Source organism: Rhinopithecus bieti, unplaced genomic scaffold (genome assembly GCF_001698545.2).
Source record: "Rhinopithecus bieti isolate Rb0 unplaced genomic scaffold, ASM169854v2 scaffold_1012, whole genome shotgun sequence".
NCBI lineage: Eukaryota > Metazoa > Chordata > Mammalia > Primates > Cercopithecidae > Rhinopithecus > Rhinopithecus bieti.
The window spans coordinates 887,425-899,940 of NW_016803312.1; the positions used below are offsets into that span (position 1 = coordinate 887,425).

The following is a 12,516-nucleotide window of genomic DNA, read 5'->3' on the forward strand; positions in this document are numbered from 1 at the left end:
TTCCTTCTTCCCTCCCCCCTCCCCCCCCCTCTCTCTCTTTTCTCTCTTTCTTTTCTTTTCTCTCTCTCTCTCTCCCCCTTTCTTTCTCTCTCTCTCTCTACCTCTCTCCCTTTCCTTTCCTTCCCTTTCCCTTTCCTGACAGAGTCTCACTCTTATCACCCAAGCTGGAGTGCAATGGCAAGATCTCAGCTCACTGCAACCTCCACCTGCCAGGTTCAAGTGATTCTCCCGCCTCAGCCTCCTGAGTAGCTGGGATTACCTGCCATCATGCCTGGCTAATTTTTGTATTGTTGTAGAGACGGGGTTTCACCATGTTGGCCAGGCTGGTCTCTTAACTCCTGACCTCAGGTGATCTGCCCGCCTTGGCCTCCCAGAGTGCTGGGATTATAGGTGTGAGACACCACGGCCAATATTCTCTCTTTCTTTGTTTTCTGTCTCTCTCTCTCTTTCCCCCTCCCCTCCCCTCCCCTCCCCTCCCATTCCGTGTTTCCATTCTGGAAGTTCTTTCCCTCATCCCCTCATTGCTTCTGCAGAGCATTTACTCTGACAGTGCCCCCAAGGCTCGTGGCTGCCTGGCTGCTGGATGACAGTAATGCATACATTGCCCGTCTCCCCCAGAGGAATAATGCCGGGGACCATTTGTAGGTGGATGGGAAACTGAAGCAAAGTGTGCTTCAATTTAGATTCCCCAAACTGCCAGAGCCCCATTAAAACTAGACAACTGTTGTTACCTTTAACAGAAGGTTTGCTTCTATTTTCATGTGTAACACACAAGCCCATGGCCTTGACTGGGCTTGGAGGAGGATTGTTAGTGTGTAGGTATTATAGTCTCTGAGGCAGATACACGTGCATCTGCTCAAGTTTAAGATCAGCAGCCGCTCTCTCATATTCTGTGTGTCTGTCTTTGCTGTCGTAGAATCCCAGCGTTCCAATGGAGAAGTTACAGGATATCCAGAGAGCAATGGAGCTGTTATCCGCATGCCAGGGCCCAGCCAGGAACATTAACGAGGCTGCAAAGCACAGATACCAGTTTTGGGACACACAGCCAGTACCTAAACTCGGTAAGTCTTTCTGCTTTTCTCTTTTTTACCCCAGAAACAAAGCTGGATGAACAATAACAATAAAAACACAAAGAGTGTTAACTTCACGTGTATCATTTATTTCATACCACAGATTTGAAATGCAGGAGTAAAATTTTTCTTCTGAAAATACAAATATTAGATAGTGATACTGACTTTCGATAACCATTATTTTAGTCCAATTTCTATCCCAATGAAACATCCAATTTCCCCACACTTGAAAAATTACTATTATTATTTTTATTTTTGAGATAGGGTCTCACTGTATCACCCAGCCTGGAGTACAGTGGCATGATCATAGCTCATTGCAGCCTCCACCTCCTGGGCTCAAGCGATCCTCCCATGTCAGCCTCCCATATATCTGGGACCACAAGTGCACACCACCACACCTGGCTAATTTTTGTACTTTTTTTTGTACAGACGCTGTTTCAGTATGTTGCTTGGGCTGGTCTCGAACTCCTGGCCTCAAGTGATCCACCTGCCTTGGCCTCCCAAAGTGCTGCGGTTACAGGTGTGAGCCACTGCGCCCAGCCCATTAGAGTATTAAAAATGTATATCAGGTTCTGTGATGGAAGGACCAGGCCCTGAGGGTCCCTCATTCAGCAGGTGTCTGTTGAGTGTTATTAAATGCCAGACATAGTCCAGGGCACACACCTGGAAACGGTGGAAAAGCAGGACAAAAGGTGGCCAGGCTGGGGAGGAGGGGCGACATATTGAGGTAGAGAAAGGCTTTGGTTAAGCAACAGATGCTGGGAGAAAGTGATGTGTGATGTGTAAGCTTCTGTTGGGAATTTCAAGGGGCCAGTCCCTTGAGGACCAGAGAGCCTCAAGCCGAAGGAAAGCACCAGGAAGGCCCTGAGCTGAGGCCAGCCCTGGTCAGCATGGCCAGAGCACTGGGAGCAGGGGGGAGGGAAGGTATGGAGAGGGGGCTGAGGCGGGCAGCAGCCATGGGGAAGAGCCTGGGTTTTAGTCCCACCGTGTTGGGAAGCTCTGCAGAGAATGACTTGGAAAAGGTATCTTGGTGGAAATCACTAGAAACTGTGATGACCTGGACTACGCTGCTAGCAGTTCAGATGGAGAGAAGTAACCAGCTTTGAAATTATCTTTAGGTGTTGCTGGGAGGGGGCAGAGGTCACTGCAGCCCTTTCCTCTCCCAGTTTGTGGAAATGCAGTAAAAAGAACACACCTCCCAAGGCTGTTGAATGAAACCTATATTGCTTATGACGGTGTGTAAGATAAGCCTGCGTTGTAGGCCTTGAGACTCAGAATCACTGTTGTTTTGTAATGAAATCTTTGCCATTGGATGACAAAGTATTTCTCCTTTTATTTAATTGGCAAAATAGGCCAGCCACGGTGGCTCACACCTATAATCCCAGCACTTTGGGAGGCTGAGGTTGGAGGATCACTTGAACCCAGGAGTTTGAGATCAGCTTGGGCAACATAATGAGATTCCGTCTCTATAAAAAAAATTAAACAATTAGCTGGGCACTGTGGTGTACATCTCTAGTCCCAGCTACTTGGGAGGCTGAGGAGAGAGGATCGCTTGAGCCCAGGAGTTGGAGGCTTCAGTGAGCCGTGATCGCGCCACTGCACTCCAGCCTCGGCGACAGAGTGAGACCCCATCTCAAAAAAAAAAAAAGAAAATAATTGGTGAAACAGCAATGATTTCACACCACTGCCTAGCTTTCATGTTTCAGTCCAGAGGCGCTTGATATAACAGCATCTTTTTAAAGATTATATGAAACCCAAGGGCCCTGAGACTGATTTTGCTTATGTCGCTGACCACTTTGGATGGTTAGAATACTTTGTCATTTAATATTCTCTTTTTTTGCCTTTCTTTTTTCTCTTTCTCTCTCTGCTCAGATGAAGTCATAACATCTCATGGTGCAATTGAACCAGATAAAGACAATGTACGCCAAGAACCGTATTCTTTGCCACAGGGTTTTATGTGGGACACTTTAGACTTGAGTAATGCCGAAGTGGTGAGTGAGTAAAAACCTCTTAAATTCAACTCCCACATTCACACATTGCTTCTGAGTTGATTCTGAGCACCATGGATAGGACACTTGTTTTATCTTATAGCTCAAGGAGTTATACACGTTGTTAAATGAGAATTACGTAGAAGATGATGACAATATGTTCCGATTTGACTATTCACCCGAGTTCCTGTTGTGGTAAGTCTAAGTGGTCACAGATGTCGTGGATAGGCGCTATTGACTTGGGGACTCCTGCCTCTGTTCCTGTATTCTTGGACAATAATTGGTGCGTGTTTTCTTGTCTACCATGACCTCAGGGCTCTGCGTCCACCAGGCTGGCTCCTGCAGTGGCACTGTGGGGTCAGAGTGTCTTCAAACAAAAAACTGGTCGGGTTCATAAGCGCCATCCCAGCAAACATTCGGATTTATGACAGGTATATGTTTAAGCTCAACCATGCTGTTTTTATATGTTTCTTTTCCAAGAATTACAATTAGAGTAGGCCTTTAAAAGTTAGTGAATGCAGGCCAGGCGCGGTGGCTCACGCCTCTAATCCCAACACTTTGGGAGGCCGAGGCAGGTAGATCACCTGAGCTCAGGAGTTTAAGACCAGGCTGGTCAACATGGTGAAACCCCACCTCTACTAAAAATACAAAAATTAGCCGGTCATGGTGGTAGGCACCTGTAATTCCACCTACTCAGGAGGCTGAGGCAGGAGAATTGCTTGAACCCAGGAGGCGGAGGTTGCAGTGAGCCGAGATTGCGCTGTTGCACTCCAGCCTGGGTAACATGAGTGAAACTCCGTCTCAAAAAAAAAAAAATGACTGAATGGAAGCTGTCGGTGGTCAGGGAGGTTGTGTATGTGTGGAGGCAGAGGCTTTATGGAAACTCCCTGATTGGTTTTGCTGTGAACCTAAAACGGCTTTAAAACATAAAGTTTATTAAGTAGTAAAGAAAAAAAAACCTGGACTGTGAATAAAAATAAAGGACAGTGGGTTCTTTTTCTCTTTTTCTCTCTCTGCCTCTCAACCTCATACATGCTCACACATATATGTATCAGAATAAATGAAGCCTTGGCCAGGCACGGTGGCTCACACCTGTAATTCTAGGACTTTGGTTGAGGCCGAGGCTGGCAGATCACTTGAGGTCAGGAGTTCAAGACCAGCCTGGCCAACATGGCGAAACCCCGTCTCTACTAAAAATACAAAAATTAGCCAGCATAGTGGCACATACCTGTAATCCTAGCTACTTGGGAGGCTGAGGCACGAGAATCACTTGAACCCAGGAGGAAGAGGTTGCAGTGAGCCAAGATTACACCATTGCACTCCAGCATGGGCGACAGAGCAAGACTTCATCTCAAAAAAAAAAAAAAATTGCTTCAAAATTTTTTAGGAGAGATAAAGCTTTCTCTCCATAGGATACATTGCATTTTTAGTTAGGATCTCCAGCCCAGAAAGTCAAAGATCCAGCTGTGAAAGTCAAAGATGTCATAATAATTGGTCTCTTTACTTTTCAGTATATTAGGTTAGCTTATTTACTGTGAAAAGCATTTGATCTCAAGGAATATTTTGTGCCAAATGAAATGTGTACCTGGAAACAGAGCCAGGAACAGGCTTTGAAGATCCAGGAGGTTTACTGTAGCTCAGAGCAGCACCAGCTCTGGTCTGCCCAAAGCCCCTCTCAGGGATCCCAGGGGTTTATATCACACTCCAAAGCAATTATCTTACCAGATTCTGCACCAGATGACCCAGTTATTACCGTAATTATGTACATTATTGGAAAAACAGATCTAGAAACTTAAAGAGGGGCAGGTCGTAGTGATTCATGCTCGTAATCCCAGCACTTTGGGAGGCTGAGACGGGAGGATTACTTGAGGCCAGGAGTTCGAGACCAGTCTGGTCAACATAGTGATACCTCATCTCAAAAAAGAAAAAAAAAAAAAAAGTTTAAAGAACCATAGCTGATCCAATTTCTAAACTGAAAACTTGTAACAGACCAAAGTCCTAAAATGTATTTAGAACAAGAGGGTTGGAGCCTCCATGCGTTTTACAGTCATTTTGGCAGTAAGATATGGGGAATAGTGTTTCCATCTGAATTTGCGAAATGTCTAAGTGATAGAATATTTTTCTTAAATATTGTGTTAAAGAGTGGCTTTCAGGCCAGGCGCGGTGGCTCACGCCTATAATCCCAGCACTTTGGGAGGCCAAGGCAGGTGGATCACGAGGTCAGGATTTCGAGACCAGCGTGGTCAATATGGTGAAACCCTGTCTCTGCTAAAAATACAAAAATTAACTGGGCGTGGTGGTACGCGCCTGTAATTTCAGCCACTCGGGAGGCTGACAAAGGAGAATCATTTGAACCTGGCAGTCAGAGGTTACAGTGAGCCGAGATTGCGCCATTTCGCTCCAGCCTGGGTGTCAGTGTGACAGTCTCAAAAAAAAAAAAAAAAAAAAAAAAATGGCCTTTTTTTTTTTTTTTTTTTTTTTTTTTTTTTTTTTTTTTTTTTTTTTGAGACAGGGTCTTGCTCTGTTGTCTAGGCTGGAGAGCTGGAGTTCAGTGATGCGATCATGGCTCACTGCAACCTCTGTCTCCCGGGCTCAAGTGATCCATCCACCTCAGCCTCCCAATAACTGGGACCACATGCATGTGGCAACATGACTGACTGATGTTTCCAGATGAGAGTCTCAGTGTTGCTCAGGCTGGTCTCAAACTCCTGGTCTCAAGCAGTCCACCTGCCTTGGCCTCCCAAAGTGCTGAGATTACAGGCGAGAGCCACTGTGCCTGGCCCGCATTCTTATTCTTGGATATTTCCTGGGTATCATCTTATTTTTTAAAATGTGTTGGCTCTTCATTTTCAATCTTGTTTTGACTCTTAATCTTCACCATCTTTATTCCTTAGTGTGAAGAAGATGGTAGAAATCAACTTTCTTTGTGTTCATAAGAAGTTGAGATCCAAACGGGTAGCCCCAGTGCTAATCCGAGAAATCACTAGAAGAGTGAACCTGGAAGGGATCTTCCAGGCTGTGTACACCGCGGGAGTGGTTCTTCCTAAGCCTGTGGCCACGTGCAGGTACCAGTATCATATTTCTACCTCAGGTCCTCCCTTTATCAAACATGTTGAGCCTCACCACTGTTCTTCTAGAAGTAGTTTGCTGGTAGCAGAGATGGAGACTAGAACCTAGAATCACCAAGTCCAGTATTCTTTCTGGTATATCATTTGCCACTTGGTGATTAAAAAAAAAATTTTTTTTGACATTTTCCTACGAATTGATGTAGTATCTATCTTTTTTTTTTTTTTTTTGAGACAGACTCTCGCTCTGTTGCCCAGGCTGAAGTGCAGTGGTGTGATCTCGGCTCACTGCAACCTCTGCCTCCTGGGTTCAAGTGATTCTTCTGCCTCAGCTTCCCAAGTAGCTGGGATTACAGGCATGTGCCACCACACCCAGCTAATTTTTGTATTTTTAGTAGAGGCAGGGTTTCACCATGTTGGTCAGGCTGGTCTCGAACTCCTGACCTCGTGTGCATCTATACTTCTAAGTCTATTCCATGTGAAAGATGGTTGCTGTCTCTTCATGGGAAAACCTAGGACATGATGATCTTAAAATTCCAATGTCATACCATTTTCTTTCCACCCCAAAGCTTAGTTTTCTGCTGTGCTTTGCAGCACTACCAAAGTGTCCTGAAAGTCTGTTAAGCATCCATCCAAAAGGCTCAGATGTAGAGAGACCTAAGCTCTGTTTTTACAACTTTGTCTGCACTATTCAAGCTTTCAAAGGTTATTCCAGTGAGAAAATTATCAGATTGCCACAAGACTAACCTGTTTCTAAAACATCGGAGTTTATTTCCCCACCCCTCACCACTGTTTTTATTGATTTCAGTAGGATGAAACTTAAAATTACTATATCCTATTAAATTATTACATTCGTTAAGTAAGTGGAATACTAGATTTTTTCACGGGTATATTTTAATACAAATCATTTATCCCAGAGCCTGGAATCACTTAAGAAATTTAAGCTAGTTTCTCAAAAAGTTGTTTTCTTTGGTGTGTAGTCTGTAAAGGTGAAGGCTACTAATTTAGGGGATTTATTTTCATGTTTTTAAACTTTCTGATTGGCCTTTTGTAGAATCAGTGATGGTCCTTAAACACTTGGAAACCTGAGTATGGTTAATATTTCTTTTTTTGCGTGTCTGAGATACTCTTGCTCTGTTGCCCACGCTGGAGTGCGGTGGCGCGATCTCGGCTCACTGCTGCAACCTCCGCCTCCCGGGTTCCAGCAATTCTCCTGCCTCAGCCTCCCGAGTAGCTGGGATTACAGGCGCACACTATCACGCCCGGCTAATTTTTGTATGTTTAGTAGAGATGGGGTTTCACCATGTTGGCCAGGCTGGTCTCGAACCCCTGGCCTCAAGTGATCTGCCCACCTCAGCCTCCCAAAGTGCTGGGATTACAGGCATGAACCACTGTGCCCAGCCAATTAATATTTCTTTTGCAGTTTTAAGATTTCTCTTTAGTGAAAAAGATGAAAGGTCACAAAGTCCAGAAGAACATAACTAGGAGTACAAGATACATTTTAGATATTAAAAATTGACTGATAAAATGATGATGTAGGATGAGGGCCTCTGTCTAGTACAGAGGGTCTGTCTCAAAAAAAAAAAGTAAGTAGTAAATGCTTATGTAACAGCCAAGCTGAGACAAAGAGTGAAACTTGTAGAGTTAGAAATCAATTAGATTTTAAAACCTTTATTGTATTCCAGATACTGGCATCGATCCCTAAACCCTAGAAAACTGGTAGAAGTGAAATTTTCTCACTTGAGTAGAAATATGACTTTACAGAGAACAATGAAACTCTACAGACTTCCAGATGTAAGTAAGAATGATTTGCAGTTTTTTGAAGCTGTAACAACTGATGCTTTTAATGCAGAAAAGAATTATTTGCAGGAGTCTTAAAAACTGACTCGTGTCTGAGGAAGTGAATATGGAGCAAAAGAGATTTCATGGAACTCGGGAGCTAGGGAAGATAGGGAGTTTGTTTGGAAATACCAGTCTTTCCTTTTTCCCTAAGGCTCTTAAAGTTGTTCCGTTGGTAGTTGGATGAGACTGGACTCAAGGCAAGTAAGTTTTGAAATGTGGGGACTTTATGGTCTGTTAAGGAAGAAGGAAGAAAAGTCCGGGGTGCTGATTTCTTAATGCATTGGAACTCAGGAATCAGGTATAGAGGAGAGACCCAGGGAGCGGAAATCATGTGTCATTACATTATCATCTTCTTAAACTATCTCATTCTCAATGTGAAAAGTTGTCATTATTATTTTTATTTTTATTTTTTTTTTGAGACAGAGTCTTGCTCTGTCTCCCAGGCTGGAGTGCAATGGCACAATCTCAGCTCACTGCAACCTCAGCCTCCCGGGTTCAAGCGATTCTCCCCCCTCAGCCTCCCAAGTAGCTGGGACTACAGGCACCCACCACCACACCTGGCTAATTTTTATATTTTTAATAGAGACGGGGTTTCACCATGTTGGCCAGGCTGGCCTCCGACTCCTAACCTCAAGTGAACCTACCTGCTTCAGCCTCCCAAGGTGCTGGGATTACAGGCATGAGCCACGGCACCCAGCTGAAAAGTTATTATATTTTTATTTTTTGAGATGGAGTCTTGCTCTGTTACCCAGGCTGGAGTGCAGTGGTTTGATGTTGGTTCATTGCAACCTCCACCTCCCGGGTTCAAGCAATTCTCCTTCTTTAGCCTCCCAACTAGCTGGAATTACAAGTGTGCGCCACCACGCCCAGCTGATTTTTGTATTTTTAATAGAGATAGGGTTTCACCGTGTTGGCCAGGCTGGTCTCGAACTCCTGACCTCGTGATCCGCCTGCCTCCGGGTCCCAAAGTGCTGGGATTACAGGTGTGAGCCACCACGCCCGGCCAAGTTATCATTTTGAATAGGGAAACATATAAATTTGCTTTCCAGACTTGGCTTTATTTGGGGCTTGGCTGGTATATTAGTTATCTATGGCCATGTAAAAAATGACCACAAACTGAGCTGCTTAAAACAACATTTATTATCACACAGCTTCTGTGAGCCAGAAATCCAGTCACAGCTTAGCTGAGTCCTGTGCTTCATTCAGGGTCTTTCCTGAAGCTGCCACCCAGGTGTCAGCCAGGGCTGGGGTCTCATCTGAAACTTGACTAGGGAAGGATCCATTTCCGGGCTCCTGTAGTTGTCGGCAGGATGGAGTTCCTCACTGGCTGTTGGACCAAGGGCCTCAGTTCTTTGCCACGTTGGGTTCTCCATAGGGCAGCTCACAGCATGGCAGCTTGTTCATCAAAGCCAGTGAGAGAGAGAGTCTATAGAGAGAATCTGCTGGCCAGATGGAAGTCAAAACCTTATGCAGATGATTCGTGAAAGTGACATCCAGTCGCCACTGCCATGTCTTTTTTTTTTTTTTTTTTTTTAAAGATGGAGTCTCACTCTGTTGTCCAGGCTGGAATGCGGTGGCACAATCTCAGCTCACTGCAACCTCTGCCTCCTGGGTTCAAGCGATTCTCCTGCCTCAGCCTCCCAAATAGCTGGGACTACAGGCATGCACCACCATGTCAAGCTAATTCTTGTATTTTTAGTAGAGACGGGGTTTCCATACATTAGTCAAGCTAGTCTCGAACCCCTGACCTCAGGTGATCCACCTTCCTTGGCCTCTGAAAGTGCTGGGATTATAGGTGTGAGCCACTGCGCCCAGCTACCATTGTCATTTCTATTGGTTAGAACCTAATGACAGGTCCTGCCCACACGTAACAGGAGCAGATCACACAGGCGTGAATCCCAGGAGGTGGGATCTGTGGGGGCCATCTTAAAATCCGTGCGCCACTGATGGGATCTTTTGTTTGAAGTGTTGTGACGTGTGAATTGAAATAAAATCTTTGGCCAGGCACGGTGGCTCATGCCTGTAATCCCAGCACTTTGGGAGGCTGAAGCGGGCAGCTGACAAGGTTAAGAGTTCGACATCACCCTGGCCAACATGGTGAAACCCCATCTCTACTAAAAATTAAAAAATTAGCTGTACATGGTGGCATGCGCCTATAGTCCCAGCTACTAGCGAGGCTAAGGCAGGAGAATCACTTGAACCTGGGAGGCAGAGGTTGCAGTGAGCCAAGATCACGCCACTGCACTCCAGCCTGGCCATAGAGCAAGACTCCATCTCAAAAAAAAAAAGGAATAAAAAGTTCAAGCATGCCTGCTTTTTTTCACTGTGGGTGAATGCTGTTCTACTTTGGTCTCTCTAAATTTCAGTTTCTTGAACCTGAAGCAGCCTAGCTTACGTACAAGGAAAACACACACTTACATGTAGGTTGCCTACAATGGAGTGATGAATAAGGAGTTTTAGCACATATCATTGGTTTACTCACGATGATTTTCCTAAGGTGCTAGAAGTATTTTTGACTTGACTCCATTCATCAGCCTTAATATTTTTGTACAAGAGTCAGTCTTCTCATGGGTATAGGCATTGATGATGAAACCAGACTGCGGCATCTTATTTCCAGTGAGCCTGGGTTCCTGTTAGTGGTCCTGTTCCAGTCATGCTGCGATAGTGACTGCCTTTCCCGCACCCATAAACTGAAATTTATGAAGTGCTTTCAAATACATTATTCAATTTATTCTCACAGCAACCTTTTGAAGTTAGTACTTCTTATCCCCATTTTACAGACGAAGAAACCGAGGTGCATGATGTTGACACTTAGGCAAGGATGTGTTAGTATTACTAGGTGGAGGGCTTGGGATGCAGGCCCCAGACCTCCGTGTTTCCCTGTTAGCTCCCTCTGCCTCTGCCGTCCCCTCTAACATTACCCACTGTGGGGACACCATGGCTCAGCCCCACTAAATGTCTCACTGTGGGTACATTACAGCATAAATCAAGGCAGAAAAGGACGATTGTCAAGGTGCAAACAGCTCTCACTGGCTTTCCCCAGTCTCCTTTCCCCCTTTTAAGTCGTAGGAAAGGAAAGGAAAATTAAGAGTAAATTAATATAATAAAAGAGAGATTAAAGTACAGATATTATGAAATTGGAAGGTGCTGACAGCAGTCCCTTGGGTGTCTGCCTCTTGAGTTAAACTGGACAGTACTGCATATACCAGATGCCCCTTCCTCTCCTATAGGCCCAGATGGGTGATACCACTGCTAGCAGTCAAGTCATTTAAGAACGTTTTTGTACCATTCAGCATAAAAGCCTCCTTATGGAATACAGCTTTTGCTGTACAGATCAATCTCATTTTCTGCCTCATTGTTGCTGTTTTTGCTTATAGGAGTGCCAGCTTTATGTCTTTTTCATGGACTTTTGAATATAGGAGCTAACATTTATTGTGGCCAGCGTTATACTAGACATTTAACAGCCTCATAACAGTCTCATTTTTTAATCATAACAGCCACAGGAGGATGGGTCGTTATCCCCATAGCACAGAAGGGGCCATGAGTACACAAGATTGACTTGCTCAGAGTCTGCTGGCCAGAAGCAGAGCTGTCGCAGAGTCTGCGCCATTCACAACTGTTAACCTAAAATACTAAGGTCTCCCCAAGAAACATGCCTTGCCATGCCTCCCTACGCTTTCAGTGTTTGGGATGATTTTGTTTTATTTTGTTTTTTTGATTTGGTGTTGAGTATTTCCAAGTTCGATTTTGCGCGTCTGTATCAATGAAAGGTAATTTGATGTCGATAAAAAGAAAAAGCAGGAGAAGTCAGAGAATGATCCACTAAGGTCTTAGCACTGTTCTGCGAGGAGGATGCGCTTGCTAAGATATGTCAAGGCATATAAAGTCTTCTATATTCAGTGGCATTAGACGGTTTTTTAAGTGTTTAGCATTCTCTCTGCTCCTTTTTGAATCATACAAATAACCATAATCGTTGCTTACATCTCTCCTGTGGAATCTTGGCTCTCAAATGGTTTGCACCGCATACTTGACAGATAACACTACTGATTTTTAATAGAGCTCTGAGCTTCATTTGCTTATGTACTTACAAGCAGATTTTACACAGATTTCAATGCACATAGAGGCCAATGAATCATGCATATTAGTTGGGCCATGGGAAAGGATATCTGATTCAGATACAGAGTTTGCTTATGAAACTGCGATTTTTCTCAGTTACTGGAAATGATTCTCTGTGTTTTATTGAACTCTCAGAAAACATGACTGCTTCACTATTCCATTATACGGAAGCTCACCATTTTCACCTAAACCTCACAGCCCTCCTACTTTCTGAGGACAACAGTTATAATTTGAGTGTTTGTTTTTTTTTTTCAAAATTTTTTTTTTTTTTTTTTTTTTTTTTTTTTTTTTTTTGGTGAGATGAAGTCTCGCTGTGTCGCCAGGCTGGAGTGCAGTGATGCGATCTTGGCTCACCGCAACCTCCGCCACTGGGATTCAAGCAATTCTCCTGCCTCGGCCTCCTAAGTAGCTGGGACTACAGCCACGTGCCACCAC

General features: G+C 44.4%; 1 protein-coding gene across 1 annotated transcript in view; it reads left to right on the plus strand.

The window, feature by feature from the left end:
- The first annotated feature begins 1,552 nt into the window (after positions 1 to 1,552).
- NMT2 (N-myristoyltransferase 2) overlaps positions 1,553 to 12,516 on the plus strand; it is a 31,467-nt gene continuing 20,503 nt past the window's right edge. The window contains exons 1-6 of the mRNA XM_017874168.1: positions 1,553 to 1,590; positions 2,943 to 3,061; positions 3,162 to 3,253; positions 3,373 to 3,489; positions 5,953 to 6,123; positions 7,809 to 7,917. Coding sequence (XP_017729657.1) covers positions 3,026 to 3,061; positions 3,162 to 3,253; positions 3,373 to 3,489; positions 5,953 to 6,123; positions 7,809 to 7,917 — 525 coding nt within the window. The 5' untranslated portion in view covers positions 1,553 to 1,590; positions 2,943 to 3,025. The remainder of the gene's footprint in view (positions 1,591 to 2,942; positions 3,062 to 3,161; positions 3,254 to 3,372; positions 3,490 to 5,952; positions 6,124 to 7,808; positions 7,918 to 12,516) is intronic.